This window comes from Halyomorpha halys, unplaced genomic scaffold (genome assembly GCF_000696795.3).
Source record: "Halyomorpha halys isolate HHAL.00 unplaced genomic scaffold, Hhal_1.1 Scaffold38.1, whole genome shotgun sequence".
Classification (NCBI taxonomy): Eukaryota; Metazoa; Arthropoda; class Insecta; order Hemiptera; family Pentatomidae; genus Halyomorpha; species Halyomorpha halys.
In genome coordinates this window covers 404,339-428,896 of record NW_027110526.1, presented here as the reverse complement: position 1 = coordinate 428,896, position 24,558 = coordinate 404,339, and the positions used below count along the sequence as shown (strand labels likewise).

Here is a 24,558-nt window from a genome sequence, read left to right as displayed (position 1 = left end):
TTTAAGGCTTTCTGTTCAGCATGGAATACCAGATCATACTAATTATAACCTTGCTTCTAAATGAATACTGTGTTGGCTAAATGAATACTGTGTATCAGTGAATACGAGAGGTTAAATTTTCCATCACTTTTTGTCATTATGCCACTCTCTTCCTCATTAATGGCACTTGTGTTAATCTTAAGATCTTTGGCAATTTGTAGTTTGTTCACATACATCAGTGATTTCAAAGAATCCCACAAAAAATAATTAGTGGGTGTTAAGTCACATGATCTTGAAGGACATGTCCTGTCTCAGAACCTTGATATTAAAATACTGATTGAATTTCTCTGTGGATGAATCAATTGTTTCTCAAGTGGTATGATATGTTCCAACTTGCTCGAAACATTGTGGAAAATAAGAACATTGAGATTTCTCTTATATTCTCAGCCACTAATCTAATATTTATGTCTCATGGTTTGGCACATTTTAATAAAAGGTAAGACGTGGACAATCCCTCACTAAGCCAATAGTTTTGAATATTTTCATTGTGAGGAATAGTTTTCTCCTTGATTATGTTTGTATTTTTTACCACGTTTTTATAATGTACAAAGCATTTAACTATTTGAATTGACTTTTCAAGTTTAACCATTTCAACTCGTTGATAAACTGTATAGCTATTCATCTTAATATGTGCCCAATATGTGCTAACTCATGTCATGTCAGAAATTCATGCCATTAGACAATCAAATACGACTAGTATTTCCTGTCAGATCAGAAATACCTTGTTTTTATTGAAAAAGTCTGTATTTATTTTCCTAAAAGCATGTTAAAATAGAAATATCATCTTTCTCATTTGGGAATCAGTAACAAAACAGTTCCTTAGATTGTCTACTGTTGTGTAATAAATCTTAGAATTCATAGAGAGTGGGGTAGCTCACTAAGGTGCTGTCCCAAACCTAGGTGTTATATCCTATATCCTGCTGTGACAGATAAACTTTTATTATATTAAATCAGCTGCGAGTCTGCTCTTTGGATTCAGGAGTCCCTCCTTGGGCACACCCTGCCTCTATTTAGTGGGTATCCTTAATTGGAGAAAAAAAAACCTGGTGTTTGAGTGTGATCTTAAAAAAAAAGCACCTCCTTTCACAACTGTTATTCGAGAACAGTACTTCCTCACACAGTACTGAACCTTCCCCTTCATGAGTTGAAGTGGTATAAGTTTTTTTTCTTTATGAATTCATATTTCTAAAGTATATCAATAGAATAGTGTGTAATTTTTTTATTAATTTAATTTCAGTTATATGGTATTATTCAATTTTACTTTGTGCATAGACCGCATGAAGCACGTAAAAGGGCACAAGAAGTTTTTGGTGACAGGTTGACACCGAGCCTGTTCAATGTTAACAAAAGAAAAGCAGTTATGCCCATTAAGAAGACGAATATGCCATCTCTTGGAACGAGTATTCTTCCTATTGTGTTCACTCACGTATGTTGGTTTAGTATTATTTCAATAAATTGTAGTAGGTTTTCCTGATCTAGATGATAATTAAAATGGTCTAACTCTCACTTTTTTTTATAGGTTGAAAGTCCTTCCAAGTTTTGGGTAAATGTTAATGAGCCTGTAAATTCTAACAGGATTTATTGGATCCATTCATCACTAAACAGGTGGTTACATTCTTAAATGTTAACATTAACTATGAAGTCAAATGTTTGTTCTTTCTTAAGATATTTTAAATTACCTTTTTATTATATGTTATTTGAGATTAATGTTAATTACATTCACTACTGTTGTGTCCTTTTGTTAATTATGTTAACCTGTTATTAATCTATTGTCAATTAAACCATCTAGCTTCAGTAATAGTGACAATTATTTTACTTCTCTGAGTCGTTAATTTTTTTTACTTATTATTGAGTAGTGGAGAACTCAGGCTTCTTTTTAGAAAATTTTTTATCAGATCTTAGTTTTTTTTCCCCCTATTCTCAGAACAACAAATGTTCTATACCATTTCATTCACTCATTGGTAATAATAGTTTAAATATTAACTTATTACAAATTTTTCATCAATAATCTTGAGATCTTAGTTGTAAAACAATATCGATATCTTAACCACATTTTGAAGAATAAGGTTAGAAATGATCTCATTAGAAAGAACATCACATTAGAAATGACCTCATAGTCTCGAAAATATTCAATAATACCCTTCATTTCAGTTCTTAATTTGAGCTTATGCCTGTTTGATTGAAGGATTAATCAACTAACCATCCCTAAGCCCTCATACTGCAATGTAGGTTGTAACTTTAGCGCTATCTATAGATAGTTATTTTATTACTTTGTGATAATTTCTTATTGCTGTCCTCAGCACCTTATCCTGTATTATCTATACAGTTAATTAATTAACTTCCAGTATTGACAATATTTTCTATATAGCCTATGAATAATTAATTTAAACTATAAACCGTTGTATAAAGGTTATATTCACTCTTTGTGAGCAGTTGTAGTAATTGTGTTGTATTTCAGAATAAGCGAACCTCTGCCACTATATACCGGTCCCTATGACGATGGCTCTCCTTGTATCGCCCCCTTTAATGATAAGAATGGCCCATCCGAGTACTACAGAGCTCGCATTATCAGCAGTATCGATGTAGATCAAAGTGGAGCAGTTACTAGAGTTCAGGTTTGTTACTTTTGAGCTGTTATTGTTTTAAAACATTTGTTTAATTTTTCATGTAATCAAACAAAAAAAATATGTACGAGGGTGGTCTGAAAAGTTTTCGACTGCAACAGGAAGATGGCAGCACTCGTAAATAAAAGAAAGGTTGTTCATCTGTTGACAGTTACCCACCAAAGTTTCAGCCATTTTGGACACGCAGTGTTTTTGTAACTTTCGTTTGAGTGAGTTGATGTGTTTTTGTGAAAATGGACAGTATTGAGCTGTCATTAAATATTTGTTTTTGAAAGGCAATCAAAGATGAGTTGGATTCTGTGTATAGGGACTTTGCACCATCATTTACCATAGTGAAATTTTCGGCAGCTGAATTTAAACGTGGCCACTTGGGAGACGAACATTTAGGAGGCCCAAAAACTGCAACTACTGATGAAAACATCAAAGTTCACCAAATGGTGCAAGACAACCGCCAAATTAAAGTGAGAGAGATAGTAGAGGTTTCCCTGCTGAATGAACATGTCAAAAAAACGTGTTTGTTACATAATGAATATTTCTAACACTGTTGGCGCAATAAATCTGAGTTTTTGTGCCAGTGAATTACTGTACATAAAACTCAGATACACCATTATGCGCCCAAAACAAAAATACAGTCCAAACAGTGGACTGCAAAAGGGGAACCGGCTCCAAAAAAAAAAAAGCAAAAACTGTTTTCTCGGCTGGGAAAGTCTCACACCTCAGCGGTTGCCATGGTGAAAATCTACGAATTTCGTTTTACGAATGACGCTTGACTATTCGCCTTACTCACCTGATCTAGCCCAAAGCGACTTCTTTTTGTTTCCTTTTCTTAAAGTTGCGCTGGGAATACAGAGATTTTTGTCAAATGTGGAGGCAATCACCTTCGTAAACAATTATTTTGCAGAGAAAAATGCTGAGTACTTTTTGGATGGGTTACAGAAATGGGAGAAGTGTGTAGGGTTACAAGGAGACTGTTAAAAATTCAGAAAAAATGTCTTGTATTTTTGTTAGGTCGGAAACTTTTCAAACCACCCTCGTATATATGAAGTAAAGGGCCAGTTTGACCTTTCACCACCTTATACTTGGCTTAGTATTTCAAAGCACCTGTGACAGGTTAAATAAGCATTGTCTCAGTAACATCGTAGTAACTAATACTTATTGATACTGTAAACGCTACACTCAGTAATGTTTACAAAAATTTTTTTAAAATATATTTAAACATTTATTAGAATTATTCTAGTGGTTTTAAAGATTTAAATAGATTTGTTGGATTTTTATTGTGGGTTCATCGGGATTAAGATTTAAGCACAACAAAACAGAGATGAAAATAAAAATCTTTATTTAATGTGATGGAGCAAATAAGTCCAGTGACTAACCACAAATTTTGCTATAGATTAGTCAAATCGTTTTGACAGAATCAGGTAAAATAAAATGCAGGATTTCTTTAAAACTTAAGTCAAGAAAGAAAATTTTGATATATCATTTTGTTTCATATTTGTTATATATCATCACCCATTTTGTTTCAAAATCTGATATAAAACACATTCGTAATAGTAATTATAAATGTAATAATTTTATTTTCAGGTAATCTTCATTGATTATGGTAACCAAGAATCGATCTGCACAAAGGAATTGAGAGACTACCCTAAATCTTTAACTAATGTGAAAGAGGAGCCTGATTTAGCACTTGAAGCAAGCCTTGCAGAGGTTGGACCATCTTTCACTAAGAACCCACGGGGTGGTTGGTCCCCTGAGAGCTGCAAGGAATTTTCTAGATTCTTTAAAAATAATACTGGAATAGCTAAAGTAAGTAGTATCAAGGAGATAAAAGATATATATATATTGTAATAATCAAAAAATTATTTAAAATAAAAGAAAAGAATTATAATCGATTTTAAACTTTTTCCTAATATAAAAGATAATTTGGGTTCAAATTAAGAACTTTAATACTAAATGGATAATAGAATTTTATTTAACTTTTATAATATAAAAGAGACTCTTAATCTCAGGGCGTGTTGTTGCTAGGCAATCAGAATACAGACACTTACAATGATTTCTCTTAATTAAATTAATATCTATTTTATACATGAATCTATTTTTATGTATAGCAAAACTAACCAAGTTCACAATCTTCTTTTGATTATTCTTGCATCTTCTTTTTTCTAATGTTATGTCCTATCGTTCAAACTGGCTTCCTACTCTTGCTGGATAGAAATTCATGAGGACCTCCTCATCCTGGAGACATCCTTTCACTTGCGCGCCCAAACAACGAATGAATCTCTCCTCTATCTTCGATGTTTACTGATCAATCCAAAAATAATCGATTGTGGTACAATCGCTCCGCTTTACTTGCTATGGTTTGTGATGCGAACAGTCTATTGACAATTGTTGTGTTTTTCTATTTCTTCTTTGATTTTTCTTCTTTGATTTTTCTTTTTCTATAATTACTGTATAGAAACAACGAAGGTTGAAAAACTTCAGTCCATCTTAACACAACCAAACCAACGAACACTTTGGAAGGACGCGCACCGCCATCTTTTTTGTTTTGAAACAGCGTATTTCTTTTAGACAAAGAAAACTGGTTAGCTTGCTTTTTGATTTAAAATAACAAATAATATTTAAAATGATACATAAAATAAAACATATTAAAAACCCTTTATACATCAAAATATACTATTTACTAAAAAAGAGCATATTACAATATATATATATACTAGGAGATAATCATAATTGAGGAGCTAAAAGATATCTCGTAGAATTTGATAACAATTTTTGATATTTTTTAAATATTTCCTATAACATTGATAATAAATTATATCTAGTTTAACCACTAATGAAACTTTTTTTAATGGGCACATCTCTAATTTCATTAAGATCCCATCATTTGTTTTGGTTCAAATTTAATGTTTCTTATCCTCTTTCTAAAATGAAATCCATTTATGTTTTCAGCTGATATATGACCTCTATATATTCTTGTTATCTTTATAAATTTAAGTCACCATGGCCTCCAAACAATTTTTATATTTGTAAATTATACTAGTTCTAAATAATTTAAATCAATTAAGATTGAAGTAGTGGGATCTCTTGGGGTCCAAGCGGTGGATCTGTTTGGATTTACCTCTCTAAAACCTTCATTTCACATCCTGATATCCTTAACCCAATTAATCTTGAATATATTGAAGCAGAACTAAATATTTCGCTCCAAATGACTCTCACCTAAAGCATTTCCTCCTTCAGAAATATCTAGTTTCATTCAAAGATTACCTACCCGCAAAGCTCCTGGACACAACCTAATAACATCTCACATCCTAAAACTTCTTCCTTAGAAAGCCATCCTATTCCTCACCTACATATATAATGTTGTACTCCATTCCACATATTTTCCTGACCCGTGGAAATTTTCTATAGTTAAAATGATACCCAAATCTCAAAAGCCACCAGAATACCCATCCTCCCATCCATTACCGCCCTATCTCTCTATTACCGATCATGGGCAAAATCCTTGAAAAACTCATTTTGAAACGCCTATACCCCATCCTAGATTCCAATCATATAATCCCTGATCACCAGTTTGGATTCCAAACACTCCACTCCACTATCCAGCAATGTCATCATGTGGTGGACGTTGTCTCGTCTTCTTTGGAGCGTGGAATGTACTGCACAGGAGTCTTCTTCGATGTAGAACAGGCTTTTGATCGAGTCTGGCACCTGGGTCTGCTTTACTATCTCTGTAAATTCCTACCTACTACATACTTATTCATCATCATCCGTTCCTTTCTCGCTGATAGATTATTCCAAGTAAGGTACAATGGTTCCTATTAATCCCTCTATTCTCAGTCCACTGGTGTTCCTCAAGTTTTTATCCTTGGTCCCATCCTCTACACTGTCTATATAGTTGACATCCTAACCAATCTTAACCCTATCCTCACCATGTATGCCGATGGCACATGTGTGCTCGCTGATAATAATAACCCTTTAATTGCATCCCAAACTCTTCAATTCCATATGACAGCCCTTGAAGAATGGTGATATGATTGAAGGATTAAAATAAATCCCATCAAATCACTTTTACCCTTCTTCATAAACCCACTAACTGCCCTACAGTATCCTTTAATAATGTTACTCTTACCCCTGTCGAACAGATCCGCTACCTTGGATTGCAACTTGACAAATGACTAACCTGGAATCCTCACACATGACTGAAAAGACAGGAAACTGCACGTCGATCCCAACTATTACAGCACTTACTTTACTAGGCAAACGGTCTAAACTTCCAATCTACTACAAAAGACCTAATCTTCAAATTCCTAATCTACATGACTGTAATAAGGCTAATCTGGACATACAGCTTTGGGGCTCCACTGAACCTTCAAATTCCTCTTTTATCCAATCCAAAATCCTCAATGCTCCTTACTTTGTATAATATAAAATCATACATAAAGACCTTAATGTTCCATGTAACAAATATAGCCCGAACCAAATACCATTCCTTCCATTATAAACTCCCTAACTACCCAAACCCATTAGTTTCTAACCTTGTTTCTTCTTCCATTCCTGACAATTCTCCGAGGCGCCTAAAAAATATATGGCCACAAGACCTGCTAATTAAGTAGTATGTCACTAGAGTCACAAGTATGTCATTAGAATGATACCATTGGGTAGTTTCAAAGGGAACGTGTTATGCTTACAAAACTTACATTTCTATTCGTTAGACACCATAAACTAACTGAATATATATATCAGTTATATATAATCTCTATTTTAAATTTTTTTTCTTATAAACAGACACTTCTAAGTGAATGATTTATCTTTCCTCGGAGATGTGTCTTTGAGAGATGTTTCAATGTATTTTTTGTTTTTTATGGTAACTGTTAATTTTTTTGTTTTTGTTTTTCAGATTTTTTCAGTTGTCAATAATGTAATGGCTGTAACATTATTTTCATCAGATTTACTTTCAAAAAAATCTGAGGCTCATATTCCTTTCGAAATGTCTTTTAATTACTATCTGATAAAGAATGGTTTTGCAGAGCCAATTGACGAGCCTTATCTTTCAAGAGTGAGTATATTTCATTTTGAATATTCTATTTATGTTAATTTGTCCTTTTTTTTTACACAATAAATATATCCAAAATAAGATTAACAATACAAAGTTTGACCATATATTTGAGATAAAATTTTAGTTAGAACTCAAAAAACCTTTAACGCTTTGACAAATGTTGGTTCCTACAATTGTCTATGTAACAGATATTTACTGTAATGTAGTATTTCTGTAAATTAAAATGAATACTATTTATTCACAGGAAAACCACATGTTACGAGAAGCTTCAGAAAGATCATCCTCCACAAACCACTGTCTTGAAGTACTGAATGCCGACTTGTATAATGACAATTTGTCTGATATTAATTTTGAACCTCCTAGACCTGAAGAGTGTCGCAGTAAGGTGAGTTCATTTTCATTATGTATCTTTAAAAATTTTGTAGATATCTTGGGGTTTAAAAAATCCTGAACTTCAACCATTTAAGGAAATTCAGACAAATGGTTGGGTAAGGAATCACTTTAAAATGTTAGAATTTTTTGATAGTGCGTGATTGGATCTATATAATTTATTCGAAGGTTTAAAATTTTAATAGATATAATAAATATTGAATACAAGTGTGCAACTTCTGAGTAGTAATAAATGTGTACTGACTCCCGGAGTCCAGTAACAGCCGTGCTTGTGAAGAATGTTTAGGTCTATTAAATATAGCTCTTCAGAAGGAAGGTTATGAGATATAGATAAGTCATGGGTATGACCCACAAAGTCCCCGGACTCTGAGGAATTTCGAGCAGCTGGAGAACCAGCTGACTTTCCACATGCAACATCCTGTGGTATTTGGCACTGCAAAACATGCATGTGAATCTTGATGACCTGATCTTAGACAGTTTCAGCAGAAACATGGTGACTTTACTAAGGCTTAGTGTTCCTAAGGGCATCAAATCAGGAATTATAAACATCATCCCAAGAGGTATCGCCCATTACAGCTGGGACGTGTCCTTGCCGGAGGGTGTGGACTTCGCTTGCAAGGAAGAATTGTGTGACTGGAGATGCCCTAATCTTTCTGGTTTTCTAGGAGTCATGTGTCTAGGCGGTTAAGTGCAGGAATACATAATCTCTCAGACTTTCTTGGCTAGCAAGCAGGAAGGCATCGTACTTCCTCTTATCGAAGGCCTTGTGTGTGAATCATCTGAGCTTAGTCACATTTCAAGCTCGTGAGAAAGTTTGTAGACTATCAATCGCTGCCTAACGAATGTGATAACTTCATCCACGGAGGAGAACTCGCCATTAGTGTGGCAAAGCTCGAAGTTCCGCCTGGTGATAGGACCCAATGCTCGAAGAGCCAATATGGACATGTTCTCATTGGTTTCATGTTGCAGGGCTAAAACACGAACAGATTCGATTTCTTTCCCTGTTTCGGCCAAATAAGATGAATACATTGCTTATTCACAACCATATGTGGGGTATTTGTGATTTAGTACCCTTTGTAAGCATGTTGATGTGAGGACACATGGATTGTCATATTCTCACATCAAAGCTTACCAAGTTGGTAAGAGACGGCATCGAAGGAAAATCCTGCCAGAAGTGAGAAACGGGCTCACCTTTTATGCACGGGCACAAAATGCGCATTATCATAGACAGGTGAAATGAATGTGTCCCAAAAGCATGTCCAGGAGGAAAGTTCACCGTTGAAAACCTTGATTTGAGATGAAAATGAAGGGGCATTAAAATCGGGTATGGTGTCAACACAAATACGAAATTTTAAAGAAACTTCAGTAATTGAAGGTTCCAACTTTAAAGACAATATGTTTCCTAGCAACAAAAATAATAGAACAGCCTGGCCCTCGACGTCTCTTTAATGTATTAATTTAAAAATATTTAAATCTTATAATAATTCAAATTAATAAATCGTTCATTGTCAATAAAAATCATTGTAAAATATTTATAATAATAATATTAACATTTAACTATAATTAGTAGGAATAATTAATTGTTGAAAGAAAGAAAAAAGGAGTAATTAGAAAATGGGTGAAATCTCTCTCAATAAAATAATTTTCTCACTAAATGTATAAATCTATAAATCCTCACCCAGGGCACCATATGTGCATTACGACCAGGATCCCTTTAACAAATGTTGAGAGAGTTTCATTAATTAAAATGAGATACATTTTTTGGTTAGAAAACATATAATTTCTTGTAGAACAAAATTCAGTCCAGACTGGTTATTGTGGTAACAATTAACTTTACCCAAAGAAGTTGTTTTTCCATCCAACACTGACCAGTGTATAACTAGTCGTGATGGAGGTAGTCAGGTTTCCGTGAATCATATGATGTGTGACTTACAGTGTCTTGACTCGTGTATTGAGGGAGTATTAAAGTGAGATTAAATTTTTTATTTAAGTTGAATATTACAATTTTTGGATGTGTAAATCCAACAAGTTTCATTTTTAACTCAATCTATTCATGTGAAATGAAGGACAAAAATTTGCATTTAAACTTTAAAGCTTTATTATTATAAGGGCATCATTAGTAATGTGTTTTCTATTGAATTTCTCTCATAATCTACAGTTGCTATTCTAAAGTATTCCTGTTACATTTATATAACTCTAATTGTCGTTCTTTCTACTACTAGTGATTTATTTTTATTTACACAACTTTTTTTTTTCTTTGTAATTTTTTTTTCTAATTTTATGGTATGCAATAGTAATATTTAAAAATAAGCCTGGAAGTTAATTTTAAATGCTTGGTTATCGTTTTGAAGATTCAGCCATTTGTTAAATTGTTTTTAGTTGTAAGAGTCCAATATCATTATTATTTCATATATTGAATATGAGTTCTTACTATTTTGTTATCTGCTAATTAAAAACCTTGAACATTTTCACAGGAGAGCAAATACCATGTCTGATAGATAATTGATATTTTGTTATTTTTTAATATTTAATTTTGTTTTTAAGTCTGTATGGTTAATTTATTTATTTTAAATTTGAAATATACATATCTAGCTAGCTTAGGATTTACATTGAAAGGCGAAATTTTTGAGACTTTACATGAAAGCAAAATTTTTTATCTTAATTATAATTTTCTCTATTCTTTCAGTTGCTCATTCACTTGTTTGATGTACCAATATTTTTTTTCTTATTCAATGGTTACTTACTCTATAAAAATTAATAGCTAATTTAATCTGCTCATATTTATTCAGCCGTAAAAGGAATGGATTGAAGCTGTGTGGTCTTAAATATTAATTGAGTGGTGTTAACTTTAAATTTAAATGTTAGTTTAAAAACTTTTTTTTATAGGTAACTTTGAAAGGTCCTCGCTCACCTTTAGAAATGAACTTGTATTCACTTCCCAAGAAGTGTCAAGGTAAAGAAACGATCATTGAATGGAATTCTGTCAACTCTGTTCTCTTGGATACTTATCCTATGGACCCTCATAGCAGGTAATTTTTTCTTGTAAATATTCACAGTAGAAATTCCATTAGAAAATTATCAATCCGTGATCATACTTTAAATATCCTGATCATGATGATGAACTCATAGGGTTACTGATTCTCAATTATGAAGACTAATTTTCACTGGAAATTGAATTCTCTAACAATTTCGTCTTTTAAATTTGGTCGATATTACGCATTGTTTGCACAAAAAGTGTAAATAACCGTAAAAATTGGTTACAGTTTTTTTATATTTATGCCTTAAGTACATATCGGATCTGAAGAAACACCAATGTAAAATCTTTTTAAATTTACTTTCCCTAGGTAAATTCCCACATTATCGATTATATCCTACCACTAAGTTGACCACAATTGATAGACATACTTACAAACAAATTTATCCACAATTTCTGTTATGTAAAATGCATTGAAGGTCTTACATACAATATAAGACGATAACAATTATCACTGAAGTATTTACATTGTGAATCATTGTAAGTGAATTAGAGCAGTTCTGCTACAATCAATGTTTTGCATGTAAGATCAAACAAGGACACTCTTTGTTTAGGATTTGTTGTTTAGGCGCGGATGAGATTTTTCAAATATAAGAATTAAATTTCAAGCAAATCAAACTTTTTGGTGCAAAGTTGACAGTTAAAAAAAAATCATGTAATGCTGATGTTACCAGATGACCAAACTTATGATATTATTTTTTTCTGCTTACAATTTTAACATGTTTTTGAGAGCCTTATCAATAATGATCGGCTTCAACGACTCATTTCGGATATTTGTAAAATGTGTAAATAAAGTGTAGGTTTTTTATTTACTTTTTTTTGAACCAGTATCCAATAAATAACTTTGTAAACCTCCAACTCTCAATTCTAAGTTTAACTGTATCAACATTTAATAAATTCTTCTTATATGTTGTAGTGAATAATGTATTGTAGTTTTTTTTATACTACTAAAAATAAAAAGTAAAAGTATTAGCTGTTACAATGAACATAAAACAAACATTGGGAATAGAACAATTAAAAGTGAATATCAAGACAATTATAAAAAAAAATGATCAATATTAATAGTGTGAAAAAACATTGTTTGATGATTAAAGATGGTTTTATATTTAAAAATTTAATTTATAAAATAATTATTTATGAATTATAAATAATTCTTTTGAAATTTTGGATCATTATAAGTTTTAAATTGCATATTAATGCAGTGTGTTGATAAATAACCTTTATTTAATCATTTGTATGTGAAATGAATATGAATAGTTTTTATTTTTAAGTTAAAATTTTGATATTTGAACATTAAATTTATTTTGTTAAGAGACCAGAACAGTGTATTATAGATAAAACAAACACCAATCACCATGCATTTGTAATTGACGATATATGTAACGGCAGTGAAAGTTTGTAAAACATGTTATTTTACGTCTACAAAGTGGATTAAGTTTTAGAAGAATTAAAAACTAATCAGCAATTATTTTTTAACATTAATAGACTGCAGAATGGCAATTAATAAAGAAAAAAGACTTCAATTGTTTTATTTTGGACCGGTGTCAAGTACTGGAAGAAGAGATCAAGTTAGTTCTATTTCAGAATTAACCCAGGCAAGACATACACGGATCTGGATAAAAAAAGTCAATTTCTTTTAAATTTTCAGTTGCTTATGAGAAGACAAAGACAGGGTATGTCTCTGTCTGAGTTCTCTTTCAGGAGCCACCCAAGCAAGACGTGCTGTCTTGCCAAAGAAAATTATTTCGCTAAACATCCTGGAATTGCTTTGTATTCTAGTCAAGATTTTTATTGTTTCAGGCTTGTCATTGCAGCTTCCGTAACACAGAATGCTGGTTCTAATCGATTAACCTTGAGGAATACAACAATTATGCCTAACATCCATGGGTTGAGCTCTCTAGTCTGCCTTATCTTTGCTCCGAGGGTAGAACTCAGGTATGTATCATGCAACTATTAATCAATAGTGAATCAATTAGTATATTTTATTATGTTTTTAATGATACCATAAAGTATAGTTCTTCAGATTCAGTAAGTTGGAAGTTATGAGTGTTATTTAAAAAAAATTTAAATCTTACTGGTGATTCAAGGGAAGATTATTATAATTTCCCATCCATAGAAACTCCTCATTCATACATTTTATCTTTTGGTCTATTCCTTTTATTTTCTTACCCCTAAATTGTATAAGAGATTATTAAATTACAGTTGATCTTAATTACCATGCTTTTAAAAATTGTAAATTTCCCACATAATAATTATGTTTTTTTCTTGGCCATTTATTGAGATTAGCTAATTGAACATTAATATAAGCTGTTTGTACTTTTAAAATTCTATTCGAAATTATTATAGAAATTCTATCACTACAGTTTGAGAATTATCCATTACTTGTTATTTTCTCCTACTATTTTTATTTTTGGCTTCATTTTTTTAGGAAGCTTTTTGTTTAAAACATTTTTTAAAATGTGTTTGTGTGTTTCTATCGTGGTAAAAAATATTATTTACGTTTATAAAATTCTCATTAATTAAGCTTTTTTTTATTTATATTTGGTACTGCCTCTAATTGAATATTTATAGTTGATATTTAATATTATTCAGAACCTTGAAGATGCAAGAGCCACCCAATATCTCACTTCATATTGAGATTGATTTTTAAATCAATAGGAAATATATTTTTAATAATTACAAAAGTAACATTGGTTTGGTGAAGGCAAATATCAGTTTTTTATTCTTATATAGTATCCACTTTTTGTTATTTTTTCTTCATGATATCAAAGATAATGTTAACAACCAATAGTTATGAATAATTAACTTAAATTACTTTGTCATCTTAGGGCAGATTCTGAAAGACGGCAGCTGACTGGAGCTCTGTGTGGACTTGGCTTTGAACCAGAAACTGGAGCAGCTTTTTATCCTGAAAATGATCTTGAAGTGTTGTTTGATACAAAGATAACACTTATGGATTTAGAAGTGGTGATTATATCATTTGTTTATGTATTAAACTTTAATTTTATTCTTCATTTTAAAAAATATAACACATGTGGCACTCTGTCTTTAAGCATCGTGTAACATTTCTTGTGGAATGAAGTTTTTGGAATAGAATCACCAGATTATATAGGGCTGATTTCATAGATTTTTAGAAAAATTTTATTGTTAGAAGGATAATTTGTAATTAATAGGTGAGGTAACATAGACTCAAAAAGGGAATTTAGGCTAATTAATTGTTGGAAGTAGGAAATGGTGTTAATATCTTCATTTGCATGATAAAAAAAAGTTGCGCTTTATGAGGTCCCAAAAAGCTAAAAATGTTCTGATTTTTTTTTTTATTTTTAAACTTTATCTTCATAATGTAAAATGTATTATATGAAACGAGTAATATATTTGAACATTTTAATACTCTCGATGTTATGACCTAGTACCTCATTATGCAAAGAATAAGTGTGAACTATTCAAACAAATTTTTGTAAGAATTGCTAAAAAAAATTATGTTTCTGGTATACAGATACATAGATATATAAATTAAAGTAATATAGAATCCTGATATTTCACCTCACAATAATTTATTTAATTCGTTCAAATTCAAGAATCTATTTATCTGTTGAAAAAGCAAGGCATTACAGTCCCCTCAACATCTTAAAATTTATATTTCTAAATGAAAATATTGCTAATTTTCTCTGTTTGTAGTGATGGAAAGAGGAAAGAGAGTAGGAGGGAATCATTTCTTTAAATTTTTATTTTATTTTTGTCAAAATGTATTTTTGTTTCAGTTTGGTTTTTAACCAACCTCTAAGACATTTTAACAAGTGCCTTTTTAATCAGGGGAAAATTATATCATTAAAGCTGTAACCAGTGTATCAAGCTGCTGAAAGTAAAGTTTCCAATGACTGAAGATTTTTTAAATGGGAAAAATTCCTAGAATTTGTGGCAGCTATGTTCATACCCACTTTTTTTTTCACTATAACTGATACCAAAAACTTCACATTTTGTGGAATATGTTCTTTTTATCTATTTGGTACCTTTTAACGATTGTGTGATCTGAACTAACCCTATGCATTACTGGAGATTTTTAAATTATGACCGGTGCATTGTAAATAAGTTTCACTGTATTACTTTGGAACATATTAAATGCAAGTTCCTGTTTTATGTGGTAAATTAAAGAAAATTTATCTTTGACAATGTTATTTATATTTACAATAATTTCTGTTACTTTCAATTAATTCCTCTCCAATGTCCAAGGTTTCCTCCAACCAAAAAGTTTCCCTCTCTAGTTTGAAGAAAATTAGGTTTTTTGAATCAAGAAATAAAAATTTTATCTTTTTTCCTTCCTCCTCAGTGCCTCTCAGTGTGGAGATGCCTCGATCCAAGCATCGATAGACAAGATCTCACAGTCTTGGTACGGTATCCTTGGCCTTCCTCTTGGTCTAGCTTCGAAGAATTTGCGTGGCCCAAGGCCTTCAGCCACTCGGCATGTCCAATCACTTCAAATGCCTTTTCTCAAGAATTTCAGTTTGTGGTTTCATCCCTAGCTCCTCTCTTATTCTGGTATTTCTGAAGTGTTCCCTTTGTGTTCGGCCAGCTACTTTTATGAGGCGGTTGTTCTGTTCCTCAATATGTCGAGAAAGACCCAGCTCTCACTTCTGTATAGTAGGGTGGGAAGGTAAATAGCATTAAAAATGTGAACTTTTACTTTTTTCACAACTTCACGTTTCCCAACAACAGTATGGTAGATTTGGTAATAAATGTTGTTTGCTTTTTTGATCCTATTAGATATTGCTTGTTGAATTTTACCATTCCTGCTAATAACTGTACCTAGGTACTTGTAATCTTCTGCTGCCTCTATGATTTCTCCTCTTCAAGTAATTTGCACATCTCCGGGTTCTTGTCCAATTTGCATGACTTTGCTTTTACTCGTATTTATCATCATGCCTTTTCTTTCCAGCTCCGCTTCCCATTCCACTACAGTTTGCTGAAGATTCTGGACAGAGTCTGCTATGAGTACAATATCATTGGCATAGAGAAGTGTCTGAGCAAAAACTGTTCTCAAGTTCCATTTCCCTCCTAGTGTTTGTGTCGTCCTTTGTTTATTTATTTTCAATACCTCGTTCATCAGAACAATAAAGAGAAGAGAGCTCAGACTATATCCTTATTTGACACCTCTCTTCATATCAAAGCTCCTAGACTCCTTTCCATTCATCCTGACCTTACCCTTTGAGCCCTTATACGAAGATTTTATGGCTTCTATAAGTTCTTAAGGGACGTTCTTTGGCTTCAATGCATTCCATATTTTGACTCCTATGGACCTTATTTTCTTTTTTTAAATTTTTTATTTATTAAAAATGGTAGTGAGTTGCACACAAGTCAAAAGCATATGATTGGTGTGATAGAACTTCAGTTTCAGACTCACATAATAGGGGTATTCATAATCTTTAGTTTAGTTAATATTTCCTTCTTTTACCATTGTTAAAACAGTATAAAATGGTTGAGAGTCTGTTATTAGGTCTGTTAAATGGAGAATGACATCACGCAACAGACCAGCTGAGCTCTTCATTATTTTGTTTGTTGTCGTGTTAGGTTACTTGCTCGTAGTTTGTGTTTTGATTGTGTAATGTATTGTTTTGGTCGTTTTAAAAATCAATAAAGCAATGGATGACAATAATAACAATGTAATGACAGTCAATAATTAGCTCATCTTGATTCTCTTCCTCACAAATTAAAAGATCAACAAGACACTCAGTAGCCAAACTTTCACACAACTTCCAATTTTCACTTAATTTAGGCCTGTTGTAATAAATTACTTTAATAAAAACTTAGAAGTAAACAATAACATGAAGTTTTGGATGGAAAGATTATAAAACAAATTGCTCAGAAAATCCACTAGGATCTCTTATGCATTTAACATGACTTTAAATAGGGCTCCTCACAATCCTATGCTTATAACATTCAACATGGTAAAACATTTTACATTTAGCACAACATTATGAATACCCCTATGTTAACAGGATGTTAACTGAGCCTAAAAACTGAGAAAAGTGAGGGGATTTTACTAGCTGAGTGTCGTAAGTGCCAATATCCAGGCATGAATCAGAACTATTATTTGTCATTGTAGTTTACATAATAGGAATATATACACAAGTATACATTTGAAATATCAAACAATTAGTGTGCACTCATCAATTTTTTTTATAAACAGTTATAGATATTGGTATAAGAGCCTAAAGAACAAAGTTCTATAGGCTCTTCTAATTGTAAACTAGCCAATAAATTAATTGTATTTGTCATTTATTGTCATATTAAAGTTTTTCCTGCCTAAACCACCATAGTTATTTGATTTGTCTCCAACTGGCTGTCATTTTTTCAAAGCACTTGACATTAAAAAGAACAAAAAACGGTTTATTACAAAATGTAAAAGAGTTAAAATTTTCAATCCTCGTATTTGTTGATTTAAAACCAAAAAAAAATTTTTAATGAGGGATAAAGAAGCTTATTGGGCATAGAGAGAAATGTATTGAAGCTAACAGTAGTTATTTTGTATTAAAAATGATATTGCTAAAGTTTGTTTTCTTATTTTCATACCCTATAGTCAGCGAGTATTATAGTAAAATATATCGTTATAGAGGAGCGGGAGACCCTTTATGCCAACTCTACAAGCCACTAGTCCTCCACTGTTTGTGTTCATATCCAACACTTCAGACTTAGCAGCCCACCGGTTCTGCATCATCAATCCAATATCATTTTTTAAGATTTATTAATTCGGGTAGATATATTTATCACTACAAGTTTAACTTTATTTGTTGATCTTTTTATTTAGATAGGTATCATTTCCATGTTATTAATCTACAGAACTTAATGTTAATTTATTAGATTATATCAGTTGATTATTATTTGTTTTGTTTTTTTTGCAGGTAAATAAGTTGAGGTTCTGGATGGACTATATCATGGGTGGAGGGGAGGGACCACACAGTGAGCTGTCGAGGCCTGGCATTATAAAGTCACAGGAGAGAATAAAATCATACATCACTGAGTATGTTTCTTATTATTTTGCTTTGTTTTAGTTCTCTTCATAGTTGTTTCAAACATCTCCTAGTAAAAAGTAAAATTTTAAATAATACTGAATTTCATTTGATTTGAAATATATGATAGTTCAAATTCAATATTCGTAACAAAGTAAATACTGTACTCATAATTTTCACCCAAAGCTGTCCAAAAAAGTGCCTATCAGCACATTATAATTTAAGGATTCCTGGTACTGTATTTGTACAACTGTGTGAAAAGCACTTAAGTTCTAGAGAGTGTGTGTGTGTGTGTGGGAGAGAGACATAGGGTAGGGTGGAGAGGGAGATAAAGAGAGCATTTTTTTTCTGGCCTCTAATTTTAAGAAAGAAACAAATTTCATATTTAGTAATAATCAATTGCACCACTTAGCAATAATTCTACAATTATTGTTATTGTTTTTATGATTAATATAGTTTTACATTCATGAATATTCAAGTTTATCGTCATTTCTAGTTAACCTCAAATGTTTATTTAACTTTAACCAAATTTGCAGTTTGCTGTTCAAGAAACGCCCTTGTGTTACACCTCAGCCTGTCTCATATCCTCACGAATGGGATCAGTTGGAACCTGATGAGCTCCTCGACCCTCAGGGTTGTGACACCAGCCTGTATCCACTTATCTGGGGCATATCGCTCGTTGGAGAAGGTGCTAGAGACAATGCCATTCTGTCAAGGCTGGAAACACTTAACATGATAGCCGAAGGGTATGAATTAGATCTACTGTTTTATTTTCCATTCTTTTTCTTTTTCAAATAATTTAAAAAACTTTTGGGAGGTTTTTTGAATTGAGTTAGATTGTATATTGGTTTTTCATCTTAGGATGAAATCCAGTATAGGCTTGTTATAGTGTTAGTTGAGGGATGGGGAGTAAAGCAATCTACCCAATCCCTTTTGAAAATGAGAGATTCATTTCTTTCCAAAATATATTTCAAACGTATTTTCTTTTGTAGTATTACTCTTTTACAAGATGTGTATTTCTAAAATGTTTATATTATATTTAAAGACTTAAGTATATAATATTTCAAAAGATAAAATTTATAACTAGTCTTTATGGTAGTCATTAATAAATATTTTTGAATATTGTGACAAAGGATTTTTCTGGGGGAGATTTCACATTTTTTTCATCTCCCTATTTTGGAAGCCGGAAGGACAAAGAGAAAGTAAGGAATTTTATCTAACGCTAAGGAAAGTTGGGGAATCCAACAGACAGATTCGTGAGAATTAATAATAAATATATTATTTCAAGTTAGCCAAATTGACTATTTAATTTGGTCAATTAAATGTCAGCTGTGTTATCAAAATATAAAAATATTTGCCTGAAAAATATTTTTTAATATGGTATAATTAAAATTATAAAAATATTTCCCTGAAAAATATTATTTTGTTTTAAGTAAATGCAAACGGTAGATATGGTTTGGTTTAAGATTTTCTTTTTGTTTATGTTCGAAATGAAATTGAATACAATTGTAAGTATTGCACATGATGAAAAAAAAAAAACTAAGAGAAATCTGGCTTGATAACAATTTAGCTTGGTCGTGAGTGATCCCCTATTATGGTTTGTTTGTATGTGCTAAAGTATAGATCGGGATCAGACGCACAACCAACAATGATTGTGATTAATAAAACTCTTTTTATTTTCAGGAAAGAGATTTTCAAGACTGCCGTTCAATGTGAGTTGTGTCAAGTATACAATGAAACGTTACAGGAACTAAGGTTGCACCTTACCACTACATTACACACAATCAAGCTTGCCGATTTCAAGGAGAGCATGAAAGCTGAAAGAAGGAAATGATGAAGAAAAAAATACTTACGATAATTTAATTTGTCTAAATGACATTTTAAGTTTAATATGATTTATCACCCTAGATTTATCATATATTTGTTGAAAATTGTAAACATTTTATAACACCCTTTGTATTTATGAAGGTTTCCTTTTATATTTTATTTCTTCATTGATCATGGAGGAAGATAATTTGGTTATTAGCTTATTTTCATTTTATGTGTATAGTTTATTTGTAATTTTTTTTATTATTAAGAAAAGTCATTTGTACCTTTAATTACAGTGTAAATAATTGTAACATTTTCAGGAATATTTTATATATTGAGATATTGTGTCGTTTTCAATATTATTCATGTCTAGTTCTAATTATTGTGCCATTTCTGTAATATTTGGCCTATATGATGGTGATATACCTATTATTTACTGGTTTGTAGTTCCTGTTTTATTATTATAGTTTCTTTTGTAAAAAAAAAAAAAAATGTCTTGATCAGTTTTCATGAATCATGAATTAATGATCAATATTTAGTTTATTTTTGTGATTTATTATTTTATTAGATCAACCTGAATGAAAGATTTTTTTCTTTCAAATGTTTTTATATATATATATATGTTAAATTTCTTCAAAATTAAAGTCCTTTTTTATTGCTTTATGTTATGAGTAATTACTCATTATTCCAGATTGAAGGCCAAGATATGAATATTTTGTGACAGCTATATTTGCAATATTTTGGTAGATTTTTCCATTAAACTCTGTTATACATTCCAACAGGCCCAGAAAAGGTGTGCAATACTTAAAAAAAAATGTAACAAGAGTGCTTGTTAGTGAAATGAAGTTTATTTATCTATTAAAAATAGCTCTTATTGACCAAATATTATATGTCACATTGCTTCCAAGATATTGAATATATTTAAATACATGGTATCTATAGTTTAATAATTATTCTATCTATTGTGGCTAGAGCAAGACTTATTCTATTATAAAATAACAGTTTAATTTCAGTAACGGTAATTAAAAAAAATAAATAACAAGAGTGCTTGTTTGTGAAATGAGGTTTATTTATCTTTTAAAAATAACTCTTATTGACAAAAAATTACAGTATGTCACTTACTTCCAAAATATTGAGTAGATTGAAATACAAATCATTAAAGATGGATATGTCCTCATATACAGTTACAACAAAATAAATAAGGATTAACTGCAGAGTCGAAGATAAGTTATTTGTGTATGTGGGACAAGATGTGTCCATCATCAGAAATGATTTATTCCTCTATCTGAAGAGCATTGTCTGTGAGTATGAAGAAATAAGGAACAGAATGTGCAAAATCAAAATATACAGTCTGGAAGGAGAAAGGTTCCATCCTAGGATACAAATTTGTGCCTGTTTACTGCAAATGATCTGAATAGTACTACTATATGCATTAAAAACATAAAGGACCACTCAAAGTAATATGGAAAAATTTCAAATATTTATTCATAGGCACTTGACCTTAAATTATTTCCAACAAAGAAGTGGGGCTAGGGCCTTAAGCTCATAGATAAACTCATTAAGAAAAGGAAATGGGAGTAGATTGTTCCATACCTTATGGAAGGCTGACAATGCCATAGAAAAGCATGCATCTTATTGGAACCCACAGGGAGTGCAAGGATGACCCTTAAACAAATGGAAGAACCAGGGATGGAAGAGGGAAGAAACAGAGATGAGGGGGGTGAATAGGTCAGGACAGCAAGATAAATGACAACAATTGTTGGCAGTCCTTTTCACTAATGGAAGCTAGAGGATTACTAATACGTATAGAAAATAATTCAGACTCATTAGTTAAGTTCATAAAATGCATAATGTAATAAAAATAAGAACTATGTTTAGCATCAATAAATATTAATATAAATGCTGCGAATTGGTTTCTAGTGAAAATATTACATACTTGTTTATCATTTATGTTAATTCTTTATTATATCAATGAAGACGTGTTATCCAAGCGAAAAAAAAAAATCAATGTTCTTACTTTGTTCAGTAGAATGGAAAATCATTCTATACGAAATTTTCTACTTTATACATCTATACGATGTTTCTGTGATCTACCGCTAATCTTCTAAAGCCCACTGTATAGGGAGACAATTTCTCATAAAGAAGCAAAAGCATGATTTTTGGCTTGACATTAAATCAAATTTTCGTGGAAGATATCTATGTTCTGGGTAGTTGACCATACATTTTATATACAATAATTTGTGTTCTGTTTCGTTGTTGGTGTTAACAATCAAAGTGAAAGAGAAAATAACTAAAGGATTTTCATATAAAATAAACAAAGTATTTATATATAGTTTATAAAACTCAATTTCGCAAAAATATTAGTTGGTCCTTCCTACTTCACTTTGTTTGAGTCAGAAATTTGACTTTTCATCCTGGAAATGAAAACTGTTGAAACTCATGGCTGTTGATTTTTTTGTAGATAACAATACCATTGCTAATATAAAATAGTTTTCTGGAAAAGAAAAATGCTACTGTAACCAACCATATATCTTGTCGCATTTCTTCTTATTCAGTGCAGTTACATCTGTCATGGTAGGATGCTAATGGGAAGCCTAAAACAAATTATAATGTTCTGTCTGATAACAGCTGTGCATTATTGTTAATCCAGTCATTAGATACCTTATTATATTCACACTGCCAAGTGTCAGGCCCATAATCAAGTTCCCTTAAATGACCTTATCTGTCCAAGTCCCTCCCAGAACTTAATGATTGACTGTCAGACTTTGGAGAAGCCATCAGTGGCAAATTACTGGACATAGTTTTAGATGTCGGAGACGGCTGAGTATTTCCCTCGGTCAAGAATAAATTGTGCAAGGATTGAGGTAAGACCCCAAGTAGATATTGAGAAATAAGTTTAATAGAATAAAAATATTAATAAATGGAATATGGTCCAACTGTGGTCAAATGAAACTCAAATAGTAATAACTATTTTTGTTTTAGCCAACATTTTGCCACACATTGCAGGGCTAAAAAAGATACAAACACTTAACATAAGTAAAAAAGTAAATGGAAAATTACAATGAAACGTAAAAATTAAATTAGAAAAATAAAAGGTTATAAACAATAGATGAAAGTGGAAATAGTAGCATATAAAAGGAGAAATACAGAATAAAGTACGAACTAAGAAATGAAAAGGGATAAGAAGAAAATGAACAAGACAGAATTCATACCTGATTTGACATAAGCCGAAGTCAGAGTGAACCGTTAGTATTGGGAGGAATGGAGATGGCTGTTAAGTACGTCACATTTGAAAATAATTTTAAAGTAAACAGTGTAGAAAATATTAAAATTAGGTGAACAATATTTTTATGTTTCATTGTATACCCTTGTAATTTTCTATTTACTTTTTTACTTATGTTAAGTGTTTGTATCTTTAGCCCTGCAACATGGGGCGAAACATGGCTCAAATAAAAATAGTTATTACTAGTTGAGTTTCATTTGACCACACCCGGACCATATTCCATTTATTAATACACACGGTCAATCAGCAATCTTCCAGTATACCAAAAATATTAGTAGATTTATCTGATCCACAAACATTTATTTGGTCATTCTCTGACTCATTTGAAGTTGGTGAATCTATTTTGGATTAATTCCAATTATTAAATTTGACTAGTGATATCTCTAGATGTGAAAAGGCTATCGAGAGCCACTGGATATAAAAGACTAGCTTTAATTGGATTAGAAAACCCTTTTACTTTTTATTCATTTCAACAATTCATTTATGAATGATATGATTAATATAATTATGTAAGAAAATTTAAGGTATTAAAAGAAATTAATATGAAATGATTACTTATTGGATTGTGGTTTACATTTTGACCACTAGATTGCACTATATTGGGCTATAATGGTTCATGGCTATGGTAGTAGCTCCTTTAAGCAGGCTACTACATTTTACCTAAGTTTCCCAGTTACAGATGACCCCCCCCCAAAAAAAATCTACTCCATAAAACCATGAACTCTTCGAGTTAGAAAATGTTTAATTCTTTATTTGATAAAAAATTTACATATTTGAAATACAATTCCTTCATTTTTGTTATAGGTATGTATGTATTTTTTTTTTAATGAAACCAAAAATCATTAGAAATTACTATCTTGACTGGTTAGATACAATTCCACCAGTTAAGAAAATGTATTTTGGTGCTGTTTATTAATTATTAGAGTTAAATTATTTTCATCTGCTTTTCTAGGAATATTATTGGTCATTCATTAACAATAATGGAAACTAGTAGTCAAGAGACCACACCGGAGGCCAAAACCCAGATGGATAGACACAATTAACAAAGATGTGAAAGAGCTGCATGCAGAAAAATGGAAAGTAGTAGTCATATCTGGTTGATGCATGTTACAATCTCAAGATCATGACACCAATTTTTTTTTATTAATAAAAATTACTCATAAAAATGGAATATTGGGGCTGGGGATCAAAAGACAATATTCTCTCTAATTATTTTTGGTGTTATGATCTTGAAAATTCTAGAATCTTCTCTGAAACTATAGAAATTACTCTTTTTTGTTGAACTACATAAACGTTTCTCTAATTTCAAAAATATTTAAGTA

General features: G+C 31.4%; 1 protein-coding gene across 3 annotated transcripts in view; it reads left to right on the top strand.

Moving 5' to 3' along the window:
- The window catches only part of spn-E (spindle E), a 44,160-nt gene extending 20,757 nt beyond the window's left edge, over nt 1–23,403 (top strand). For all 3 annotated transcript variants that reach the window (XM_014431283.3, XM_014431296.3, XM_014431292.3), the window contains exons 18-29: nt 1,312–1,465; nt 1,559–1,644; nt 2,498–2,654; nt 4,245–4,466; nt 7,558–7,716; nt 7,961–8,101; nt 10,993–11,135; nt 12,941–13,075; nt 13,969–14,107; nt 18,037–18,155; nt 18,681–18,890; nt 19,828–23,403. In XM_014431283.3, the coding sequence (XP_014286769.1) occupies nt 1,312–1,465; nt 1,559–1,644; nt 2,498–2,654; nt 4,245–4,466; nt 7,558–7,716; nt 7,961–8,101; nt 10,993–11,135; nt 12,941–13,075; nt 13,969–14,107; nt 18,037–18,155; nt 18,681–18,890; nt 19,828–19,978 (1,816 nt within the window). In that variant the 3' untranslated portion in view covers nt 19,979–23,403. The remainder of the gene's footprint in view (nt 1–1,311; nt 1,466–1,558; nt 1,645–2,497; nt 2,655–4,244; nt 4,467–7,557; nt 7,717–7,960; nt 8,102–10,992; nt 11,136–12,940; nt 13,076–13,968; nt 14,108–18,036; nt 18,156–18,680; nt 18,891–19,827) is intronic.
- The last annotated feature ends 1,155 nt before the right edge of the window (nt 23,404–24,558 follow it).